The sequence below is a fragment of the Lampetra fluviatilis genome, chromosome 74 (genome assembly GCF_964198595.1).
Source record: "Lampetra fluviatilis chromosome 74, kcLamFluv1.1, whole genome shotgun sequence".
In the NCBI taxonomy this organism is placed as follows: Eukaryota; Metazoa; Chordata; class Hyperoartia; order Petromyzontiformes; family Petromyzontidae; genus Lampetra; species Lampetra fluviatilis.
This window is the reverse complement of record NC_136348.1, coordinates 2,327,209-2,353,296: the sequence shown is the minus strand read 5'-3', so window position 1 is coordinate 2,353,296 and position 26,088 is coordinate 2,327,209. Positions and strand designations below refer to the sequence as shown.

Below are 26,088 nucleotides of genomic sequence, written 5' to 3'. Positions count from 1 at the left end.
GCGAGTGTCCGTGTGAAGTCGGCAGCGATCAAGGAGAGAAAGAGAGAGCGCACGAGCAGCACGACTTGGGCGTCACCGAGCGTCGTGCCAACTCGTGGAGGAGCTGCGCGCTATCCGACGACGGAATCATTGCGCAACACGACGGCGAGCGTCGTGCAAACTGAATCGAGCAGTGGAGAGAGGAAGGCAGCACGGCTCGCTGCGGCCACGCCCAACCCAGAGAGGAACTTCGCTGGCGGCGGGTTGTATCCTCCCACACCACACAAGCTAACGACACAACTCCCGGCTCTAAGAAATTTAATTAATATTACGAGGGGACAACGCACACACAACACGCACACGAATAAGACTTTCAAAAAAATTATCTTTGCGTTTCAAAAAGGGTTGCCATTTCAAGGTGGTGCGTTCAATATCAACTGATCGTGCAAAGCAGTTGCTGCCGTCGAGTTACATGAATAAGGAATGTTTTAGTCATTCATTTTCGTTAATTGCATAATCTTGCCCATGAATTTATTGACATATACTTGCTTTTGCATACTAGAGTGTCATGTGTTTGTTTAGAATTAAAATTGCTGAACACCAAGTCTCGAGTGCTTCTTTCCAAGTCCATGCAAAACTGTCTTATTCCTTAGAACTGTATCCTGTGATGAGATATTAAACTGGAGACCTAAAATAACATAACACACACTAAGATAATCGGTAAATGTTTAATCAATGATAATCGTGTTATCCTGATTGATATAACTCTGGATAAACGAAACTAAGCTTAATTATCATAACTGCACACATTAACATAATCGCAAGCATCCGCATAAACTACTACGATTATCTCCGTGATTATCATAATTTATGCATATTATTACACACATTATCATAATTTATGCATATTAATACACACTATCATAATTTATGCGATTTACGCATTTTTCGGAAAATTTTTAATTTTTATTATTTTTATCAAAATTTTCATAATTCCAACACATACAACAGCACCCCCTGCATGAATGACGGAGGCGCAGGGACAGACGTTAGCTCACGTTGGAATCGATCTGCAGACGGCGGTTTTCTGGCACGGTCAGCTCTATGTCGCCTTATCTCCACCCTGCAATCCCAACCAGGTGAAAGTCCGCATCGCACCGAACCCCGGTAAGGCCATCTACTTAACTAGAGAAAATTCACACGAAATGTTGTTTTCAATGAAGGCTTCCAGATGTAAAATTATATAAGCTTTAATGAAGAAATAAAATTATCTAATTCAAAACGGAGCATCGGGAGTTTGCGTGGATGCGTCGTTCGTGCGCAATTTTTTTCGTGACTTTCCTGGCCCAAGGCCGTAAATGGTTGTGAGGGGGCTGTAGGCGGTCAGGCTTGCTTCAACCCATGGTTGTGAACATCCAGACGTTAATCGGCAAGAACCATTTCTTGTCCTAGTTCGCCAACATATAAGACGTCATGCAAATTTCGATTGAGTGTTGTGTGGAGAATGTATCTACTAGATGTGCTCTGCCTTGTAACCTAATACAAATCTGTACCAAAAATGCATTTCAAATGTGCTCTTAAAATTACCTCCTAGCTATGAAGCAGATCAGCAGACATGACATCTTTCATTTATCGATCTCTCCACGAAACAAAGGAATGTTTTACACAAACTATAACTAGCACAGTCTTCTGGGAGTGCATCATTGATTCAGTGCAAGCCACCTGTGGAGCCTTATTGGTGCACAGCGTCTCAAGAGCAGCCGGGCTTGCTTCAACCGATAGTTACGAACATCCAGACGTTAATCAGCAAGGGGCATTTCTCGTCCTAGTTAGACAAAATCTACGTCAACACGTAAGACACAATTATAATTCGTGTTGTAGAGAATGTTCCTCTACGTGCAACCTTTGAGTGGCATTTTCTTCTAGATTTGAAGCTTCCGTGACTGCAAGGGTTCATAATCTTAGGTTTTTTCGGTAAAGTCACGTAGGTGTGTGCTCCCTATTTCAAGGACAATGAGTTGCTCCAGAGGCAGACGCTTCCAAAACACAAAAATACCCTTTGACCTGTATCAGAAGAACGGGTCTCACCCGAGTTATCATTACAGGTTATTCCAAAACACTCTTTGTCCTAACATCACTTATTCAATATTTGACCCTTATAGACAAAATGTTACATGGACGCAATCAATCATTCAAGTATTCATTCTAAATTATGGAGTCATTTTAACAAAATTGAATTACTGCACTGAAATATACTGCAACAGGTTACATCGTATTAACAAGAAGCTATTTAAAAAAACAATATGCACCGTCTGCTTAACAGTTTATGTACAACATACTATTGCGCCATTCAAAACGAGTAGGCCATTGCATGATGGCGTCTGGGTCAAAATTGAGCAAATTCCAAACAGGATCTTGTCCACATGCAGGCCGGTGCAGGGCCACCACCTTATGCCACACAGGGGCAGCTGCTACCTGGGGATGCTCTTCGAGTGTTTGAGACGAGATACGATACAAAACTCCGAAATTGCCGGGGCGATTAAGCACCATATAAATGGAATTATTAAAACATAGTGAATGCTTGGGAGCTTATTGGCTCTCGCTCCTGGTTAGAGATCTACTAAACCCACACATCCACAAAGACTGGCTGCTCTTACCCTGCAAGTTGAACCTAGGAATTGAGTGTTAAACTTATTTCTTGTCATTAAAGGTCTGTGACAAAGGTGCATCTATTGGAGAACAATCGTCTCAAGCTGACACATCTACCGGGTCTCCATTTGACTTTGTATTGTCTCGGAGGAAGTCCACCCACACCTCCACCTCCACAAACTGCTGGGAGTTGCCTCGCTCTGCCTCACAGTCAGAATTCTCCTCCTGCTTCACGTTGCCTCCATCGATGTGACGGTCCGATTTTGGAGTTGACTCTTCATCTTCACATTTTACCTTCACTTCTTCACTCTTCACCATCACTTCTTCACATTTCACGTCCTCATATTTCACCTCGATACCTTTAAAAGTGTCCAAGCTGGGATTTCCTTCCGGTTCTTGTTTCATGAGGGATGGGCTCATTGCGGCACTTTGACTTTCACAAGCTGATTTCAGACTCCACTCCTTGTGGATATTCTGATGCTTGTGTGTTCTCTGGTGTTTTTGAAGAATTTGTTTACGTGCAAACGCCGTCCCGCACAGAGTGCACCTGAAGGGTTTCTCTCCTGTGTGTGTTCTCTGGTGTACATGAAGAATTGATGAACGTGCAAACGCCTTCCCGCACAGAGTGCACCTGAAGGGTTTCTCTCCCGTGTGTGTTCTCTGGTGTACTACAAAAGCAGATGAATGTGCAAACGCCTTCCCACACACACTGCACTTGAAGGGTTTCTCTCCCGTGTGTGTTCTCTGGTGTTGTACAAGATTAGATGAAACTGAAAACGTCTTCCCACACACACTGCACTTGAAGGGTTTCTCTCCCATGTGTGTTCTCTGGTGTAAATGACGATTTGATGAACATGCAAACCCCTTCCCACACACACTGCACTTGAAGGGTTTATCTCCCGTGTGTGTTCTCTGGTGTGTTACAAGAGCAGATGAATATAAAAATGCCTTCCCACCCACACTGCACTTGAAGGGGTTCTCGCCCGTGTGTGTTCTCTGGTGTTCTACAAGAACAGATGACTGTGCAAACGCCTTCCCACACACACTGCACTTGAAGGGTTTCTCGCCCATGTGTGTTCTCTGGTGTAAATGACGATTTGATGAACATGCAAACCCCTTCCCACACACACTGCACTTGAAGGGTTTATCTCCCGTGTGTGTTCTCTGGTGTTTTTTAAGAGTCGATGAACATGCAAACGCCTTCCCACACACACTGCACTTGAAGGGTTTCTCTCCCGTGTGTGTTCTCTGGTGTTCTACAAGAACAGATGACTGTGCAAACGCCTTCACACACACACTGCACTTGAAGGGTTTCTCTCCCGTGTGTGTTCTCTGGTGTTTTTTAAGAGTCGATGAACGTGCAAATGCCTTTCCACACACACTGCACTTGAAGGGTTTCTCTCCCGTGTGTGTTTTCTGGTGTTCTACAAGAGCAGATGACTGTACAAACGCCTTCTCACACACACTGCACTTGAAGGGTTTCTCTCCCGTGTGTGTTCTCTGGTGTTCTACAAAAGTAGATGAACGTGCAAACGCCTTCCCACACACACTACACTTGAAGGGTTTCTCTCCCGTGTGTGTTCTCTGGTGTTCTACAAGAGTATATGAACGTGCAAACGCCTTTCCACACACACTGCACTTGAAGGGTTTCTCTCCTGTGTGAGTTCTCTGGTGCTGTGTAAAATGTTCAGGACGATCCGTGCTGTATGCACACCGGTCACATTGTTGCCTTTTTGCACCGAGTCGCGCCGAGTATCTTTGCTCCATCAGACCAATTTTGCAGAGAAAGCGACAGCTGCAGACAGAAAAAAAAAATATCCACACCATCTACACATCAGTATCGAGGCATAGAGGAATGCATATATATAGTCACACGTGACTTACACATCTATAGTTATTCATATTTTATGATATAGGCAAAAACGTGTCCCAAATTCATCACGCGAGCTCTTATGGCACACAATGAGAGGGCAAATGGTTATAAACATGCCTGGAAGCGCTCGTATCTTCAAAATGAATGTTAACCCAAAACTCCGAGCACACAATTTAGGCTGTCTGGCTTCAAAAGGAATATTTATGAAAGCTAAATTCAGCTGACATAGCAAAGGGTGTTGAAAAAAATACTATTTGTGTTATGCAGATATGCATAAATTAATGTTCAATCACAACTTAGAGGTGTGAAGCCAGACACAGATGTCCTTGGAAGGATGAACAGTTCCGACGTCAGCTGCACGTGTGCTGTGATAACTTCCTGACTCCATTCTTATAAAGACTTCCAGAGGAAAACTAAAATAAACTACTGTTTTGATATAACCTCCCTGCTCAATAGCATTAATAGACTTTACTGCAAATACAAACTTGACACTGTCACACACTCAGAGGCGGAGCCAGGATTTCAGGTAGGGGTCGCAACCCCTCCAGCAATGAAAAATGATAGGAGTTGTTAGTAAGGACTTGTCCCTTGCTTTTTATTCGACGCGTGTGATCGGCATTGCGCTCGCTGAAGGTGATGCCTTCAGGGAAGTCGTGTACTGTATACGCCACTTCGCACAATTCTGCGAGTGGTTTGTAACTGCTTTGCCGTTACTTATGTTGTCCTCTCATAGAGTCACTGAAATGTAATAATTTCCCACACGGTGGCAGTGGGGGGGGGTCGCAAAATGCCGATTTATCTATATATATAAAAGGGAAATGTGTGGATACGTGTCTGTTCGAAATGTTTAGCATACTTCCCAACATGCCACACACTTGAAATTTTGCATGTGGGAAGGTTCCAAACTGTACACAACGCAAAAAGTATAAAAATAGACTTTTGTATTTTGGGGGGGGGGGGGGGGGGGGAATGACCATGAAGTGTGTGGCGTCAACCCGCATCACACCTGAGTTAAGCGGTCTGCAATGCTGTCTGGAATTTCTAAGTGAACGCGACTTTTCAGCTCGCCACGTCATTCCCTTCCCAAGTGGCCAAAATCGACCTTGCGTAGAAGTGGATTAAGGTTGAATTTCCTTCAGTGAAAACATCCGATTTAGGTAACTTGATTTGTTTCAGCTTTTTTCTTTCTTGCAAGCATCAATTTTTTTCTGGGTGTTTCAGTGAAATATGAGGGAATATGAAATGTATCCAAGACAAGAATCCAAGTCCTGGGCGAAGCCGGGTAGTGAAGCTATTTAATAATAAACCCCAATGATCCCATCGAAATTAGGGATTTCTATCAGATCGTGGGGGGGGGGGGGGGGCACGTGCTACCCCACCCCCACTGGCTCCACCACTGTCACACACTGGCATGGTTCACAGGTGGTGGTGTGTCCAGACTCACGCCTGGCCACCTTCACCTGCTCAGTATTAATGCTTCCTCACTCCACCAAGTAATTAATTGAGGATCAATCAACACAGCCGAGGCTGCGTGTCTCTCCCTCTCTCCCCGTGGTTGCATTGATTTCCTTCCCAATCGCCGGGTTTCCCCTCCACATGTAGAAAGTGTACACCACCGCGCGTCCAGAGTGAACACCGCCACGCGTCTAGAGTGAACACCGCCACGCTGTTGACGAGCCTCACCTTGTTGTTGTTCTTGGCAGGTCACTTCTAAAAACAAGAGCGGTATAGCAGCTCAAGCGGGCTTGGCCTGGTAAAAAAAGAAAAAAAAAAGAATATTGAAAATAAAATAAAGTTACAAAGTAGCCAGCCAGGTGAAGAGAAATTAAAACTTAAGAAAGATACTCTGGTTCTTTCAGTAAAGTAATGTAGAATTTTTTTTTTAAATAATAGCATACGATGTTTTGATTGCAACACAAGCAATCATCAGGTACAAATGAAAGAGAAAACAAACCTAGGAAACTTAGAAATGTAATGCAAAACAACACAGAGAGTCGGCTAACATAACAGTCAACACCCCACCTGGTTAATTATTGATTATGTTCTTCCAAAGATTGTTCAATTTGAGAGAGAGACAAAACACAGACACGGAGACACATAGACAGCGAGAGATGACACAGAGACACACAGAGAGAGACACACACAGAGACACACAGAGAGAGACACACAGAGAGAGAGACACACACATAGACACAGAGAGAGATGACAGAGACGCACAGAGAGAGACACACATAGGCACACAGAGAAACAACGCCTGTGTATTGTATTACATTGCTATGTTTTTTCTTTTTTACCTTTTCTTGTTTCATAGTATGTAATGGCAGAGATTAGGGATTCATAAAGTACAACGCAATCATATAAACAGAAATCTATGCATTGTTATATGAAGACAAGTCCAGATTTTGTGGCCGAGGTTTAGCAAATTGTTTTTATTAACATAGCATCGCAATTCTAGATTTGAAGCTTTCGTGACTGCGTGACTTTACCGAAAAAACCTAAGAAGCATCGCAATTATTAGTTAAAAAAAATATTTTTATAGCAATATACTGGGGGGACATTTTGAGCAAATTTAATGATTATAACATATTATAATGATTATAACATATTATAATGATTATAACATATTATAATTATGACACCATATTATAATTATTACAACATATTATAATTATTACAACATATTATAATTATTATAACATATTATAATTATTACAATATATTAAATTATTATAACATATTATAATTATAACATATACTTATAACATTATAATAATTATAACATATTATAATTAGGGCCTTGTGTCAATGAGAGATTTGGAGGTTTATATTCTTAGGTTTTTTCAGTAAAGTCACGTAGGTAAAAACATTAAAAAGTAAAATAAAATAAAAATCACGACGTTTCGGAGGCAACACAAGCTTCCGTCTTCAGGCGGTACCGTCACAGCCACGACAGCTGTATCAAGTAAATGAGAGATTGCAGGCGTTACCACTGCGTTTATATAATGGTTGGAGAAGGTGGTGGGGCAAGGGCCGCATACTTATTATTAATATGGTAAGGTGAGGTTTGAGACTAAGAATAGACTGCATAACAAAGGCTGAGCCTTTGTTATGGAGAGGTGCGGTTTGTGACTCAACCTGTAACAAGAAGACCACCACTAAACATGGTTAAACAGTAATGGTTGTCTGTCAAATAAGATTGGAAAATAAGTGTAGTTAAATCTTTTTTGCATGGTTAATCACATCTTTCCAATGATTACTCAGTTTGTAACCGTCATCACGGTTGAAATTATGTCTGTGTTTGTATATTTGTATGGCTTCGTGTACAAACCTTTGATGGTAGCCAGGAGGTTTGCAGAGAACCTTGGTCTCGGAAAATACAATTTCATGAGAGCCCACCGAGTTGTAGCAATGATCGGCAACGGCCGAAGAATCAGTTCTGCCGTGTTTCAGATCTGACTTGTGCTCGCGGACACGATCAGAAACATGACGTTTCGTTTCTCCAATGTAGCAATCACCACAAATGCAACTCAATTTGTAGACTCCAGGATACTGTAAGTCAGGAACGACATCCTTCACAGATGGAATCAAATCACGGATTTTATGCACTGTACTGAATCGGACTTGGATCTTATGTTTGTTTAGAATTTTGGAGATCTTTTTGGTCACGCCTGCTATGTATGGCAACGTGATAGTTTTGGTCGGAGTTTCATGTGGCTGTTTCTGTATGGTGGGAGAGACAGCTTGGCGGATAGTGCGGTCAGAGTATGCGTTCATCCTGAGGGCCCGATGTACATGTCTCAATTCACTGGTCAGGTGGTGTTGGTCAGAAATGCCATGGGCTCTGTGGTATAGCGTTTTGATGAGAGAATTCTTTTGAGATGGGTGGTGGTGGGAATCCGGTTTCAAGTAGGAATCTGTGTGGGTGGCTTTCCTGTTCTTCCAAAGACGACACTTTCGTCATCTGGCCACATGGCCTCCCAGCATTGAACCACTTCTTGGACCACATCAATTCTAGACACCCATCCATCAGATTCACCATGGAAGTGGAGAAAGACGGTAAACTACCATTCTTGGATATTCTGTTTGAGAGGAGGCCTGACGGATCCTTGGACATTCTGTCTACAGGAAAGCTACCCACACAGATTCCTACTTGAAACCGGATTCCCACCACCACCCATCTCAAAAGAATGTGTTGCCTCCGAAACGTCGTGATTTTTATTTTTATTTTACTTTTTAATGTTTTTACCTTTGTGACTTTACCGAAAAAACCTAAGAATATGAATCATTGCAGTCACGAAAGCTTCAAATCTAGAATTTAGAGGTTTGGTGACTGCACTTAATCAAACAAACTTTGTAACATTTGAAATGTAATGCAATGCAACACAAAGAGTCGGTCAACACACAACTAACGCATAAACTGGCTGATTACGTTCTTCCACAGATTGCTAAACTAAGCGAGAGAATTGAAGCAAACGCGATCAGCCGAGGGCAGGAGGCAAGGCCTCGCGTTGTAAAGTTCCAACCTGGACATCGCTTCCATGCTCGCTGCTACTCAATTGACATCCTTACGAGAGAGAGAGCGAGGCTCTACCTCGGTAAACAACAACAACCACCACCATAACAACAACCACCACCACATCCACAACCAATCACCGCAACCACCACCACCGCAACCACCACCACCGCAACCACCACCACCGCAACAACCACCACCACAACCACCACCGCAACCACCACCGCTACCACCACCACCGCAACAACCACCACCGCAACAACCACCACCGCAACCACCGCAACCACCACCACCACCACCACAACCACCACAACCACCACAACCACCACAACCACCACCACAACCACCACCACAACAACCACCACCACAACAACAACAACCACCATAACCACCACCACAACCACCACAACCGCGATGAGAATTTCTCACCTCGGATTTCAGTGTACGGGCGGAGCGGCAACTTCCTGGTCCCTCGCGACGTCACGCGGCAGCAGGTGACATGACGTCACTTGCGGGGTACGATGACACTCCCCTCCCACAATGAGCGGCTCTCAACTCGCGACGACTTTCACGAAAACATTATGTTAATGAGCCGCCAGTTACTGGGCGTGGCTTTGCCCAAATAAGGATTGGCACTGGGACAGATATCGACAGCGGCCGAGCGGAGGTGACGTCACGCTCGAGAGCGCGGTGGTTGGGGGTGGGTGACATGACGTCACTAGCGAGGAACACCTCCCCCTGGCGTTTGACGCCGATGAGGTTACGCTGAGCGGTGACGTCAGAGAGCGGGGTCAGAGTTCAAGTTTGTTGAAATGAAGGGAGCGAGAGTTTCGACTCAGCCTCAAACGAGTACCCGGTGCGGTGTGTCAACATCGCCACTGGGGAGACAAAGGCGGCCGGGTGTGGTGCTGGACACCCACCCCCTCGTGTGCCGTGACGACCTCCATCGGTGCTGCTCGCGATGAGCAGCACTTTGTACATGTCGTTGCTTGGCTCTCCAGCACACTGCTGGCGACATTTCACGATGACATTTTCACGTCCATGAAAAGAGAATCGCCATACTAACCGATGCCGTTTTTTGGAAAAATTAGCCCAATTTTCCTAGCTTTATTTTTCAACGAAACGTGCATTCCTTGGTTGTGTTTAGCCTGAGTAGACTATATATTACGTTACAAAGTGTGGAATTTCATGCATGAAATTTTCGAATATAAAAAAGTTAATCGGCATACTGTGCCGATTTTAGGCCAAATAAGCCCAACTTTCACAGCTTTATTTTTGGACGAATTTTAATTCCTCTATTGTATTTAGCCTTAGTATGCTATGTATTACATTAAAAGTGGGAATTTTCACCGTGAAATTTGAAGTAAAAAGATCAAATCGACAAAGTTAACCTATTCCGTTCTTGGCCAAAATTTTCATAGCTAGATTTTCCAAGAAAAAGTGAATTCCTCCATTTTGTTAAGCATTAGTATGCTCTATATTACATTAAAAGTGGGAAATTTCACGTCCCATAAATCAAATCGGGGATACTTATGCCGGTTTTAACCAAAATAAGCCAAATTTTCATAGCTTTATTTTTCAACAAAAAGTTAATTCATCAATTGTATTTACCCTTAGTATGCTATGTATTAGATTAAAAGTGGAACATTTTATGATGAAATGTGCACGTCCCAATATAGAATATCGGCATACTAACCGATGCCGTTTTTGGCCCATAATGGCCAAATATTTGCAACTTCATTTTTCAACAAAAGTGCAATCCTCGGGTATGCTTAGCCTTAGTATCCTATATATTACGTAAAAAAGTGGGAAATTTCACCATGAAATTTCATAAGTAAAAAGTGTGCATGACCCAAAACTTTTTTTTACAAGCAAGATACATCAGCAACAATGAGGCCATTTGCTGAATTCTTGGCTTCCCTATCCATGGCCATCCACCCACAGTCATCCATTTGGCACTTCACCTCCAAAATGGTCAACGCATCTTGGTCACCAAAGGAAATGCCCAACAACAGGCCCTGGCTCTACACCCTTATGGCGTTCTTGGTTTTGTGTCCAAGTGACCCATTTGCTGCCAACCTGCTCTACCATTAAGTTCCCTCCTACTATACATGGACTGCAAAAAAAATAGAAGCGAAGTGCTGCTGACGGTGAATCAGATGCCTTCGGACGAGTCGACACAGTTCATCCCAACAATCAGCAGTGCTACTTTCTCCCAATGCTTTTCAATGTTGCCAAAGGGCACAAATCTTTCCAAGACCTATAAACAGTGGAACGAGTTGTCTGTCAAACATACAGGGAAGCTTGCAATCTTCGTACAATTCTTGCGCATGATCACCTTAATCATGAAGCTATGACAGAAGCTTATGTTGGTCAGTCCCCTTTCCAACTGACATTGCTCTTCTGCATGACTCATCAAGTTTGCAGCCCATCTAACCCCATGGGACTCTGGCAAAAATACAAAGAGGGCATGAGTGAGGACATCCTCCAAGGAGTTCAATAACAAAATACAAACCTGGACGACAACTTTCTGATGTTATCTTCAAACAGGCCCTCATCCTCCTTCACGACAAACTGCACTCCATTGCTGGAAAATACTTCACGTCTATGGGACTACCAACACCCTACAGGGACAACCTGCATGCCCTTGCTCAAGAGATCCTAGTGAAATATGCTATTATTCTTGACATAATCTTACATTTTTTTGGGAAAATTAAACAAAGCTGATGGATGCACAAATAGAAGCCTACAAGGAAATCTTGGAAGACATTGAGACTACAAATCGAGTCATTTGTATCCTTGATGCACCTGCCAGTACTGGGAAGACCTTTGTTTAGAAACTGCTCCTCGCTAAGGCTCGCCAGAGAGAGATAATTGCTCTAGCTGTGGCATCATCGGGGATTGCTGTGTAAGTCGATGTGTGTGTGAGTCGATGTGTGTATTTGAGTCCATATGTGTGTGTGTTTAGGTCCATGTGTGTGTGTGTAAGTCGGAGTATCTGTGTCTTTTTTGCCCAGGCAATGCCAGATGTTTGTGTGTGTACGTCGATGTGTGTGTAAGTCCAAGTGTGCATATTAGTCCATGTGTGTGTGTTAGTCCATGTGTGTGCATGGCTTCATGTAAGTCACTGTGTGTGTGTCTATGTGTGTCAGTTGATGTATGTACGTCGATGTGTATGTGTGTTAGTCCATGTGTGTGTTAGTCCATAGGTGCTCGCTAACAGCACTTGCCCCTACAGTCTGTTAAGGCTATATGGGGGATCTTTGATCTTTGTTAGTTCATATTTGTGTAAGTCAATGTGTTTGTGAGTCGATATTATGTGTGTATAACACCATGTGTGTGTATCTAAAGTCCATGTCTATGCGAGTCCGTATGTGTGGAGGCCAATGTGTGCGAGTCTCTGTGTGGAGGAGTAATATAGGGATGTGACCTCATGCTCGTTGTTCAGTGCGATGACGTCATGCGCGCTGGGCGAGGTGATGACGCCACGTCTCCTCTCGGTACTTAAGGGGGACCACGTAACGAACGCGGGGTTACTGTAGGAGCCCGGGAAAGAGAGCGGTTGAAGAGCCAGCCAGGGGTAGAGCTCAGGGAGTCTGGAGACAAGCCGGCCGTAGTGATAAAAGGTGCTGCTCTCCTCGGTCGGTCGGTCGGTGTTGGCTGAACCCCCGATCTGACTCGAGAGAGAGAGCCTTGGCGCTAGCCGAGCTAGGAACAGACAGAGTGAAGGTTCGTGTGAAGAAACCTAGTGAAGGACACTTACCCCTGGGGAAGTTATCCAAAAACCCTTAATAAATAACTGGCGCAAGCCCTTAACTGAAGACCTGCCTCCGTGTCGTCATTGCACTTCAACATATGTGTAATGCGAGCATAAACGGGGTGGTTGCTGGCCTCCGCGCCAATCACACGGAGCGTGTGGGAGGAGCCACTGCTCACCTCGGCTCCAATGGGAGACGAGGTGAATGCGGGGTGGAGACGGGGGCAGTACGGGAAGGAGGAGTCAGGGTCACGTGATGGGAAGGATATAGGGAGAGAGCCGGAAGAGATCGGGAAGTTGAAACGGAGCGAGAATAGTGGAAGCCACGCTGGGCAGTGCGGGAGATGGCGCCATCTGCCACGTGGTGGAGCAGCGCCATCTGCCACGTGGTCGAAGACCTACGCACACCGTCGGCCAGCGGTGTGCGTGGGGTAGACGGGGCTAGCAGAATGTGAGGGGCTAGCAGAGTGTGCGGGGCACACGTGGATTGTGAGTGACTAGCAGAGTGTGCGGGGCACACTTGGCTAGTGAGTGACTAGCAGAGTGTGCGGGGCACACGTGGCTAGTGAGTGACTAGCGGAGTGTGCGGGGCACACGGAGCGAGCGGTGTGGCTGGCGGCGTGTGCGGGGCACACGGAGAGAGCGGAGCGGCCACCAGCGAGGGCGGGCCACACGGAGCGTCGCGGGGCGCGCGGCGGAGGCGGCGCGGGTCCAGGCGAGGACCAGCGGGGTGCGATACGAAGAACCTAAATAAACGACAACGGAGACCAGGAAAGCCTGACAGAGTCGTTTATTACATATGTATGTGAGTCCATGTGTGTGCGTGGGTCCATGTTGTGTGTAAGTCCATGTGTGTGTCTCTTAGTCGATGTGTGTAAATCCATGTGTAATTAGGTCGATGTGTGTGTGAGAGTCTACGTGTTTGAGTCGCTGTATGTGTGTACGTCGAATTGCGTGTGTAACTCCATGTGTATCTGAAGCGAATGTCTGTGCGTGTGTGTCTAAGTCCGTGTGTGTGTGTCTTTTTCGCCCAGGCAACGCCGGGTACTTCCCGCTCGTACTCTTATATCAGCGCACTTCGTCTATCTGTGATGAACACTGCACTTTCCATCGTTTTCATGCAGGGGGCGCTGCAAACCTACGCGCCCTCTGCATGAATGATGGAGGCGCAGGGACAGACGTTAGCTCACGTTGGAATCGATCTGCAGACGGCGGTTTTCTGGCACGGTTAGCTCTATGTCGCCTTATCTCCACCCTGCAATCCCAACCAGGTGAAAGTCCGCATCGAACCGAACCCCAGTAAGGCCATCTACTTAACGACAAGAGAAAATTCACACGAAATGTTGTTTTCAATGAAGGCTTCCAGATGTAAAATTATATAAGCTTCAATGAAGAAATAAAATGATCTAATTCAAAACGGAGCATCGGGAGTTTGCGTGGATGCGTCGTTCGTGCGCAATTTTTTTCGTGACTTTCCTGGCCCAAGGCCGTAAATGGTTGTGAGGGGGCTGTAGGCGGTCAGGCTTGCTTCAACCCATGGTTGTGAACATCTAGACGTTAATCGGCAAGGACCATTTCATGTCCAAATTCGCCAACATTTAAGACGTCATGCAAATTTCGAATGAGTGTTGTGTGGAGAATCTATCTGTAGTGTTGATATGCGCTGGCAGTAGGGATCGTGTGTCAGCGCGTGGTGATTGGCTGTGTGTTGGTGACGCGCGCTGACAGTGAGGGATCGTAGGTCTGCGCGGGGTCATGGGTTATGTGGTGGTGATTGGCTGTGTGTTGGTGACGCGCGCTGACAGTGAAGGGATCGTGTGGCAGCGCGTGGTGATTGGTTATGTGCGCTGACACAAGAAGGGATCGTGTGGCAGCGCTTGATGATTGGTCGGCTAGGGTGGGTGCTCACATCGCGGTCCGCATAGGCTCCGTCTCCTTGGAGCGGAGGGCTATATAAGGCGGTGCGCGCGGGCGCTCGGGGAGAAGTTGGTGACCAGTGAAGACGGAAGACGGAGGAGGAAGAGATAGGGCCCTGAGACACCTAGTCCCGCTGTCCTTGTAAGTGTAGTGGTGATACGCGCCGGGTGTATACGTCGTGTGCCAGCGCGTATGTACGGGTGTGTGTGTGGTGACGCGCGCTGACGGGGAGGAGCAGGCGTCAGTGCGCGGGTGGGGGTAGTGCTGCTGATTGGCTGTGTGCCGGTGACGCGCCCAGAGGGAGTGATCGGGTAGCAGCGCGGTGTGATTGGTCGGGGAGTGGAAACACGCGCTGAGCGGAACCGGATCATAGAGATAGCGCGTGGGGATTGGGTAACTGAGGAGCGGTGCCGACGTTGAGGTCCGCATCCGCTCCGTCTCCCGGGAAGAAGAGGTATATAAGGTGATGCACAGAGGAGCAGGGGGCAGAAGTGGAACCATCTAAGAATGAAGACGAAGGTGCAGAGATAGAGCCCGGAGAGGAGAGTAATGGAGAGTAGAGGAGAGTAAGGTATAAGTGTGTAGCCAGAGAGAGAGAACGGTCTACACGAGCTGAGTAATGTATAGTGTGTAGCCAGAGAGAGAGAACGGTCTACACGAGCTGAGTAATGTATAGTGTGTAGCCAGAGAGAGAGAACGGTCTACACGAGCTGAGTAATGTATAGTGTGTAGCCAGAGAGAGAGAACGGTCTACACGAGCTGAGTGATGTATAGTGTGTAGCCAGAGAGAGAGAAAGGTCTACACGAGCCGAGTATGCATACGGTGTAGCCAGAGAGAGAGAAAGGTCTACACGAGCCGAGTATGCATACGGTGTAGCCAGAGAGAGAGAGATGCAAAGTCTACACGAGGCGAGTGGAGAGTGTAGCAGAGGCGCAGAGTCTACACGAGACGAGAGAAGAGTGTAGCCGAGGCGCGGAGTCTACACGAGGCACAGAGAGCCAGCAGCACAGAATCTAAGAGAGTCAAGAGAAGCGTAGGGTGGAGAGAAGAGGTCACGAGTTGTACCGTTGTATGGTGACCGCATTGTGAAGAAGAGAGGCCACGCGTTGTATCGTTACAAGTCAAGATTTAATAGAAGAAGTGTGTTCCCGTCAAGGAGTTTCCTGCCGTCATTTTCCAATACTTCATCTGGCGTCAGAAGTGAAACGGGCTTCCAAGCATGGAGACAAGGAAGACCCGTAGGACCCACGGGATTGACCGCGAGGAAAACCTGGACGACTCGGGGCCGCTGGTGGCGGGGGGTGAGGAGGAGGACTTGCCCACGCTACAGGATCCGTCGACGGCGCCGGCCGAGCGACCGGGGACCGACGCTGGGCTTCGTGAGGCGCACTCCCGACTGGCGGAGCTGCTGCTCGCAGCCGCGTCCATCTTGGCGGAGATCAGCTCGTCGGGAGGAGCAGGGACGGTGGGGGACATTTTACAAGGTCGCCCCGCAGATTCCCGCCAAAACGAATGGGGGATTCCCGCCATTGCGCCTGGGCCTACTTTTGGCGGGAACGGCGAGCGCCACGTGGTGGTGGGTTCCCAAGCGCGCGCATCGACGTCATCAGCGCGCGAGGGGGTCCGCCATTTTACGTCTGCTGCTGGAGCCGCCATCTTACACACCGACGGAGAGGCGGAGAGGAACCACGAGGCGGATGACTTCATTTTTCAGCAGCGCCTGCCCACGTTGTCAGCCTTCAAGGCGGAAGGCGGAGACTGGGGCCAATTTCAGCGAAGGTTTTTGGCGCATCAAGAGATGTCAGCGTGGTCCGATGCTACGGCGCTGCGGGCATTGCCCGCCATGCTGGACGACGATGCGCTCGCGGCCTTCAGGGCTGCACGGAAGTCGGACCGCTCCACGCTGAAGGATGCGCTGGGTTTGTTGGCCAGGGTCTACGGACCTCCCTCTACGTGCCGCCATCAGTTCTACGCAAGACGGAAAGCGGCCACGGAGACCGCGCTGGCCTATCGCACGGCGTTGCTGGCTCTTGCTGATGCTGCGTTCCCTCGGATGGACGAGGAGGGCCAAGACGCGATGGTTTTGGAGCAGCTGCTCAAGTTGGCGCAGGACCTGGGGGTCCCTATCAACACAGCTGACGAGATTGATATTTCTTCTTTGAGAGTCGCCACGAGTATTCAAGCGCACGAGGCCCTACAACGGAAGCAAGGCGTTGGTTGCAACGCTGCTGTCGTCGCAGCCCCGGGTTTGGTGGTCGCCGAACCCCAAGTCGTCAGCCCACGAGAGGAGGCGTTCGCCACGGGACGACCAGGGGACTGGAGGCCGGGGGCCCGGTCGCCTCTGCGATCAGGCCGAAAGTCGGAGCAACCAAGATCTACTCCGACCCTCGTCACGTGCTATAACTGCGGCCTCCGGGGCCACGTGGCGTCCGGGTGCCGCGCTCCGCGGCAGCGCGCCATGGGAGCTCGGCTGGACGACGACCGAGAGCCCAAGTCATCTCTACAATCCCCGGCAAGTCGCGGCACCTCACACGCTCGGCCTGTTTATTCGGCACACATGGGACGCCGCGTTGCGGCGGAGGAGGGCCGGTTAAGGTTCGGGGATTCGGTTCGGCGAGGGGGGTTCGGCCGGGACCAGGAAGACCTTGAGTGGGTCCATTCGCTATGTGCCGCCTCGGACGATTTGTCGGCGGCGCAGTTGGGTGCGCTGCGCGAGTTGCTCATTGAATTCTCTGATGTATTCAGTAAACATAAGTATGACATTGGGTGCACGGATTTGTTGCACCATCACATTGAAACGGGCGATGCGGCGCCGGTCAGGCTAAATCCCTTCCGACTGAGTCCCGTGGAGAAGGAACATGTTCAGTCGGCTGTTAACGATATGCTAGAAGCCGATATTATTTCGCCCTCCTCTAGCCCGTGGGGAGCGCCTATTGTGCTGGTTAAGAAGCAGGACGGGTCCCTGCGATTCTGCGTTGATTTCCGTCGCCTGAATAAGATCTCTGTGGCTGACGCGTATCCGCTCCCCAGGATGGATGAGTCCCTCGATGCATTGTCTGGTGCGCGATATTTTTCGACTCTTGATTTGTTATCGGGGTTTTGGCAGTTGCCGCTCGACGAAGAGTCGAAACCTAAGACAGCATTTCGGACTCCAGGGGGGCTGTTCCAGTTTAACCGGTTACCCATGGGACTTCACTCCTCTCCAGCGACGTTTCAGCGACTTATGGAGCTGGTTTTGTCGGGCTTGCAGTGGGATACATGCTTGATTTATATGGACGATGTCATTGTTTTCAGTAAAACGTTTGAAGAACACCTCCGGCGATTGAGAGGGGTGTTCTTGCGAATGCGATCGGCTAAGTTGAAATTTAAACCGGCCAAATGTCACCTCCTTCGTAGGTCGGTTAGATACTTGGGTCACATTGTCGATTCTTCGGGGATCTCCACCGATCCCGCGAAGACGGATTGTGTCGGTTCGTGGCCGACACCTACGTCCGTTTCCGACGTGCGTAGTTTCATCGGGTTTGCTTCTTATTATCGGCGGTTCGTTGAGCACTTCGCCACTATTGCAAAACCCTTGCACGCTCTAACGGCGAAGGGAGTGAAGTTCAAATGGGGACCGGAGGAGGAGGCCGCGTTTCGCTCCCTCCGGGACGCCTTGGTGGGTGCCCCACCCTTGTGTTATCCCGATTTTGCCAGTCCCTTTTTGCTGGACACGGATGCTAGCAACACGGGCATTGGGGGGGTGCTATCCCAAGTCGTTGGGGGTGTCGAAAGAGTTGTCGCCTACGGTAGTAGGGTGTTGTCTCCGGCGGAGCAGCGCTACTGTGTCACCCGTCGCGAGCTGCTTGCCATTGTTTTTTTTGTGCAGCAGTTTAGGCCATATCTCTATGGTCGTCACTTTACAGTCCGAACGGACCACGTGGCGCTACAGTATTCATTGAGGGTCGCCCAGCCCTCGGGCCAGTTGTCGCGTTGGTTGGAAGTCCTCCAGGACTATCAGTTTACGACTACGTTCCGTAAGGGGTTGCGACACACAAATGCCGATTGCTTGTCGCGGTTGTTGCCTTGTGATGAATGCGCGTGTTTGTCGGGATCGGCGCGCTGTAAACCGACGCTTGCGGGGGAGATGGGGGCACTGGCTGTGACAGCGGGCGCACCGATCGTGGATGATTCCACTGCCTCTCAGGGTCGGGACTCGCTGCTCTCGCTGTCGCTCAGCGAATGGGGCCGCCTCCAGATGGCGGACAGCTCGCTGCTAGCATTGCGCCGCAAGGTTGGGGGTCCCGAGGGGGACCAGGAGCGTACCGGCTCCTATGTACTTGAGCAGGGCGTGTTATTGAGATGGGACTGTTTGTCCCGGCGGAACGCACTCGTGGTGCCTTCCGCTGTGAGGGGGAGGGTTGTCTTGGCGGCACACGAACGCCTCTTGCACTTGGGAGTTAACAAGACGCTTGCCCTGCTTCAGCGTGACTATTACTGGCCGGGAATGGGAAGTGATGTGGTACATATTCTGAAGGGGTGCGTTGAGTGCGCCAGGCGTAAACCACCGCCCGTGGCAGCTAATCCACCGCTGCAATCTATTCAGGTCTCGCGTACCAACGAGCTCGTTGCACTCGATATTTTGGGGCCCTTCCCAGTCACGCCGAGAGGGAATAAATATTTGTTAGTGGGGGTCGAATACTTTACCCGATGGCCTATGGCGTGGCCTCTCGCTAACCAGTCGGCAGCGGCTGTGACGGATGCCTTCGTCCAGGGCTATGTCCTGGACAAGGGGGCTCCCGAACGCCTGCTGACCGACCAAGGTAAACATTTTTCGAGTAAATTGTTGCAAGAGGTGTGCGATCTGTTGGGTACCAAGAAGGTGCGTACCTCCCCGTACCACCCGCAGACAGACGGGATGGTGGAGAGACTCCACAAAACTTTGACTTCCATGCTGTGCCAGCAGGTGTGCGAGGCACATGTAGATTGGGACCTGCAGGTTCCGGGAGTCCTTGCCGCGTATAGAATGGCCCCCCATGCAGCTACGGGGTTTTCCCCATTCTATTTGATGTACGGTCGGGAAGCTGACCCGCCAATGGAAACGCAACTTGGCCTGTCCGCTCCACGAACTAATTCTAATTTGGCAGAACATATTAAGTTTAATATTCACAAGCTGACAGAGGCGAGGGAGGCCGCACGGCTTAATTCGCGGGCTCGCCAAATTGCTAATGAACGGTTGCGGGCACGGAAGGTGTCCATGCACGAATGGAAACCAGGTGACAGGGCCTGGCTGCATTGCCCTCAGGCACCCTTGGCTACGTCGCCTAAATTGTTGAGACCGTGGAGGGGACCCGTGGAGGTCGTGCGCGTTGCACGGCCCCAGTGCGTTCAGATAAAGTGGGGAAAGCGCCGTTGGTACGTTCACCCCTCCCGACTGAAACCGTTCTCGCCTCCATATGGCCTCCCCTTGTGTCGTGATGGCCGGGCGTGTGACGTGACCGGCGACCCAGAGGGGGAAATGTCTCTGCCTGATCCACACGTATTTTCGCCTGATCTGCTCCCAGGTGTCTCGGAACTGACAGCTGCCGATCACCGGCGGCCGGATCTCCGCGGCGGGGCCGGCCCTTTCAGGCCCGTTCCGCGCCGTCTGGAGCAGCCGGAACCGCCGGACGGTCGTCAGTGTCCCGCCCCATACGACGGACCAGCCAGACGGACTCGCGCCAGGTCGTGCTACTTTGCATGACCTGCCTCGTGAGGAGTCGGGGCAGTTGGAGCGCCTCGTCACTGCGTGTAGTCGCAGGGACGTGGGGCGCGTTCGTTTTTTGGAATTTGCTCGTATCGTGTTATTGTTGACTTTTCGTGTTCATTGTCAATCTGTACATAGTTGTTCTTGTTGTTGTTGTTGTTGTTATGTTACGGGGCACACTCGGGGGGTTACGGGTTTTTTTTGTTGGTTGTCGTTTTATAGTCGCGGTTGGTTGTTGTTAGCAGCCGGGCCGGCTGCGAGCTATGTGGGAGGGGGTGATGTAGTGGTGATACGCGCCGGGTGTATACGTCGTGTGCCAGCGCGTATGTACGGGTGTGTGTGTGGTGACGCGCGCTGACGGGGAGGAGCAGGCGTCAGTGCGCGGGTGGGGGTAGTGCTGCTGATTGGCTGTGTGCCGGTGACGCGCCCAGAGGGAGTGATCGGTTAGCAGCGCGGTGTGATTGGTCGGGGAGTGGAAACACGCGCTGAGCCGAACCGGATCGTAGAGATAGCGCGTGGGGATTGGGTAACTGAGGAGCGGTGCCGACGTTGAGGTCCGCATCCGCTCCGTCTCCCGGGAAGAAGAGGTATATAAGGTGATGCACAGAGGAGCAGGGGGCAGAAGTGGAACCATCTAAGAATGAAGACGAAGGTGCAGAGATAGAGCCCGGAGAGGAGAGTAATGGAGAGTAGAGGAGAGTAAGGTATAAGTGTGTAGCCAGAGAGAGAGAACGGTCTACACGAGCTGAGTAATGTATAGTGTGTAGCCAGAGAGAGAGAACGGTCTACACGAGCTGAGTAATGTATAGTGTGTAGCCAGAGAGAGAGAACGGTCTACACGAGCTGAGTAATGTATAGTGTGTAGCCAGAGAGAGAGAACGGTCTACACGAGCTGAGTGATGTATAGTGTGTAGCCAGAGAGAGAGAACGGTCTACACGAGCCGAGTATGCATACGGTGTAGCCAGAGAGAGAGAAAGGTCTACACGAGCCGAGTATGCATACGGTGTAGCCAGAGAGAGAGAGATGCAAAGTCTACACGAGGCGAGTGGAGAGTGTAGCAGAGGCGCAGAGTCTACACGAGACGAGAGAAGAGTGTAGCCGAGGCGCGGAGTCTACACGAGGCATAGAGAGCCAGCAGCACAGAATCTAAGAGAGTCAAGAGAAGCGTAGGGTGGAGAGAAGAGGTCACGAGTTGTACCGTTGTATGGTGACCGCATTGTGAAGAAGAGAGGCCACGCGTTGTATCGTTACAAGTCAAGATTTAATAAAAGAAGTGTGTTCCCGTCAAGGAGTTTCCTGCCGTCATTTTCCAATACTTCATAAGGACCGGGGCCTTGTGTGGCTCAGAGGCGGGACCTTGGGACCCGGGGGCCAGACGTCCGTGTGAGGACCGGGTCGCGGGACCCAGTGGTCGGGATCCGTACCCAAGCTGGGGTGGGTCTAGAGGTTCCCCCGGATGCTAAGGGGCTGGAATGCCCGTCTGTGTGTAGCCGGGTGGAACGGGTAGCGTGAGCTGTAGTAACCACCAGTGTCAGGTGGAACGTGTAGCGTGAGCTGTAGATACCACACGTGTCAGGTGGAACGTGTAGCGTGAGCTGTAGTGACAACACGTGTTACTGTGACAACCCAAGTGTGAATAAAGTGTGCTACCTGTCAAGTGGTCTCCCGCCGTAGTTTACTATACTACACATACATACAGACATTATATTAATGCATATTACATACAGACATGTTATATACTCACGAGCATAGTGTGATTCTTAGAGGACCACGGTGTGAAGCTAAGAATTTGAATGAGTTAATCTTCTTGGTTCTTTCGGTAAAGTCCTTCTATGTAACTTACCGAAAGAACCAAGAAGATGAACCCCTGCAGTCACGAAAGCTTTAAATCGAATTTCGAATGAGATTCGAATATCACACTTCAATGTACTTCGTTCTAATCTGTAACACTAGTTTATGATGTAAATTTATAGCGTTAAAATGTATCGCTCATAGCTTATATTGTTAGAGTTCACAACATTATAGTTTACTATAACACTAGTTTGTAGTGTTATTTTAAAGCGTTACAATGTATAGCTCATAGTTTAAAGGTTATATTGTTAGAGTTTATAATGTTAGAGTATGCAATGTGAGTTTACAATTTGAGAGTTTGTTGAAGTGCCATGTTCTCGTGGGACCCGACACGGATTTGGAAATAATTGCTATGATCATGTCTGAGCTGGGATGAGCGACGAATGTTTACTTTGTTTAATCATAACTGTGTGTAGGTTAATGTCATCGGGGCTTAGTGAATACTACTCATGAATGAACTCATACTTATTTCGGTAGAAATTTGAAATCGTGTTGGTAGAACAAGTCGCCTGCCTTTTCAAGACGAATTGGTATCTTCAAGTGCGTCCGTAAATATATTGCTATAATGCACAGCATAGGGAAGGCTGCCTTGTTCGGGAGATGTAGTTTGGCTAAGGCGCTGTGGCCGTGTGATGACACGGATTCTGAAGCAATGGAGTTAAACACTCGCTGCTTGGCCCCGTCGACAGCAGCGAAGGCTGTCATATACCGCCCCATTTACGAGTTGGCTGTTTGGGGCTGTATAATGTGTTTAGTTGAAGGTGCTAGGTGTTGTTTTCTTCTAACAGCTACTAACGTGCGTGTGTTGTCTGTTTTTAGGATTTGGCCATTGATGTTGTTCTTTTTATTGGGCGTTTTTTTGTTGAGTTCTGTCACTTGAGTGTTGCAGTTTGTTTAAGAATTCGTCACGTGAGCGTGGTGTTTTGATTGTGGGATTTAGTTTTTGTCACAATTTGTGATTCTTATAATAATTGTAACGATTCATAATCTCATGAGTTTATGATTCTGTGCGTGTATTTATACAAATATATTCCGTCTTTTGTTATTCGATTACATATCGCAGTGAAAATCGTGATTGTAATATGACCATGTTGTAATTGTAATAATTATCCGATCCTTGCATGTACACTATACATATATATTGGCGATTCTTATACGACCACACTGTGATTCTAATGCTTCTAATGATATTATAATACCTACTAATACACTAGTTTATAATCGTTTAATGTTTAGTGTTATCGTTTATAGTGTTAGTTTACATGTTATAGAGTACAGTTTATCCCCGACATACTTAGGGATTAGGGACTGGTACGTTGATGAAGGATTAACTACGGGGACCTTTCCCCTCAAGGAACACGTGTTAATCGGGTAGACAGCCAAGATGCTGCCGGTTAAGGGCACACTTGTGTGACGGAGATCCTCCACCTGAAACTCGCTTAACATGTTTTTGCTAGGAACATTATAAAATAAAGACCGGACAAACATTTGTTAAAAATACGTTTTTATTCATCTGCAATCATTTTTACGTCAAAACTCGAAGAGAATATTTATTATGTCCTATGTTCACACATTTCCAGTACAATGCAAACCATTTCCGTTCCAGGAATACCAAAGCGTTAAAATATAATTCCCCATGATTTCCTTATTAGTTAACCACATTTGTTCACTCTGCGTCTATGTTGAAGTCAAGGCCATATATCCAACGAACGCGCCATCAATGTACATTCTGAAAACCGGCTATCTAAAGCCGATTAATACCTATCAAAAAAAGCTAAAATGTTGAGTAAAGATGTACCTTCAGACGCATTCCAACTTTAGCTCAACAGGAACACTTAACGACTACAATTGAACCCTCTCACAACCAGTGCTCTTCACACCACTTCGGCAAGTAATCCGATAACATTACAAACACCACTGTGCACGTCACGAAACTCTCCCAAAAACTGTAGAACTAAAATGGTCAAAATTATAACCAAAAAGTACTCTATACCGATTAAAAGGTATAACCACGTGACATAATATGTTTTCAGTCACCCCGAGCTCTCTGGTTGACTCTCGAGCCACTCCATTACATCCAGCCATCTCTCGGGATCCAACTGCATGGGATCGAAGGTGGAAACTTCTTCAGGACTCATTGCAGCACCTTGAATTTCAACTTTTGATTTCAGTTTCCTATCATTGTGAACCTTCTGATGCCTGTTCATGTTAGATGAGTGTGCAAATGCCTCCCCACACACAGGGCACAAGAATGGCTTCTCGCCCGTGTGTGTTCTCTGGTGACGCTGAAGATGTGATGAGTGTGCAAATGTCTTCCCACACACAGGGCACAGGAATGGCTTCTCGCCCGTGTGTGTTCTCTGGTGACTCTGAAGATGTGACGAGTGTGCAAATGTCTTCCCACACATAGGGCACAGGAATGGCTTCTCGCCCGTGTGTGTTCTCTGATGAGTTTGAAGAGTTGACGAGTGTGCAAATGCCTTCCCACACACAGAACACAGGAACGGCTTCTCGCCCGTGTGTGTTCTCTGGTGTCTCTGAAGATGTGATGGCCGTGAAAATGCCTTCCCACACACAGAGCAATTGAATTGCTTCTTGCCTCCGTGTGCGTGGGGCTGTGGAGAGCGTTTCTGCTCCATGTGAGCGTCGTAACAGTAGCTGTGTTATCGAGTCAAAAGTACGCTATCGGCCGCAAGGATGTTTAGCGTTGAGTTTTGGATTTTGTTAACTGCTAAAACTCTCGCGTCTAACCGAGACGCAAACAAATCCCGCTAATTTGACGACGAACACGTTTAAGATTTTATCCGCGAAAATATACACTTACTTGGAGATTCACGGTAAATCGATGTCTAGAACCCGTCTGAAGATGTCGCCACGAACTCTCCCGACGCAAAGTCGCCTAACTGTCGACACAGCAATTGTGCTCGCCAGGCTGCGTTGTCTCGCGGTTGAAGGGCGATCAGCAGAGCGACGAGTCGAGCGTCCAACCTCATCAAGTTCCCTCTCGAAATGGCATTGAGCTCTGCTTCTGAGCCGCCTTATAACTCCCCCCCTAGGATCCAATCCTTTGTCTTTCAGACTATTTGCATTCGATTGTTAATTTTGGAAGGCACAATCCGCATGTCTATTAACATACCGAAGGGTAATGTGCCCATTGTGCTTCATGCATGCATATGTAATTGTGCGCTTATTTTGAATAAAAACTTTGTCCTCGATTTAAAGTGAATGCAGAGAAATTAGCATGTAACTTTAGAAAAGGAAGAGAGCGGCCTTCTCGACGAGGGAGTGAAACCCAATAGGTAATATTCTTTTTAAATCCTTTATATTAAGTTCACTTGCTTGCTTGCGCGCTTGCTTGCTTGCTTACGACCGTGCAAATTTTTCAGTCGTTATTTTACCCACTTCCCGTGATCCCATCGAGCTGACATTTTGCACACAGACTCGTTGTGCGTGACAATTTATTTTCGTGAATTTTTTTCCCCAAAATTGTACACTTTTAAGGAAAAAAATTATTATATTTAATTACCAATTGCTTAATGGTGGCAGGCAATCATCTGACCCCTAGGTGGCAGCAATCTCAAGCCATAGGACGAGAGGACTCTAGCCGCCACGCATATAAAGGATTTATAGTGAAAAACTTTGTTTGACGGGTTAATTTTTACAGCGTTACAATGGATAGGTTGTAGTTCATAGGTTATAATATAATGTTTCATTATGATAGAGCTTAACATGTGAGAGTCTACAATATAAGAGTTGATCAAATGCGACGATCAAGGGCGTCAATCGGGTGAGTTTGATCAGAGGCTTTAATCAAATGCGTCA

General features: G+C 48.0%; 1 protein-coding gene across 1 annotated transcript in view; it reads right to left on the bottom strand.

Annotated features, from left to right (window-relative positions):
• LOC144953346 (uncharacterized) overlaps nucleotides 1–26,088 on the bottom strand; it is a 244,395-nt gene that overhangs the window by 161,352 nt on the left and 56,955 nt on the right. The window contains 5 exon segments of the mRNA XM_078883908.1: nucleotides 2,734–4,423; nucleotides 6,185–6,251; nucleotides 9,444–9,485; nucleotides 9,692–9,779; nucleotides 24,456–24,868. Of these exon segments, the coding sequence (XP_078740034.1) occupies nucleotides 2,734–4,423; nucleotides 6,185–6,251; nucleotides 9,444–9,485; nucleotides 9,692–9,779; nucleotides 24,456–24,868 (2,300 nt within the window).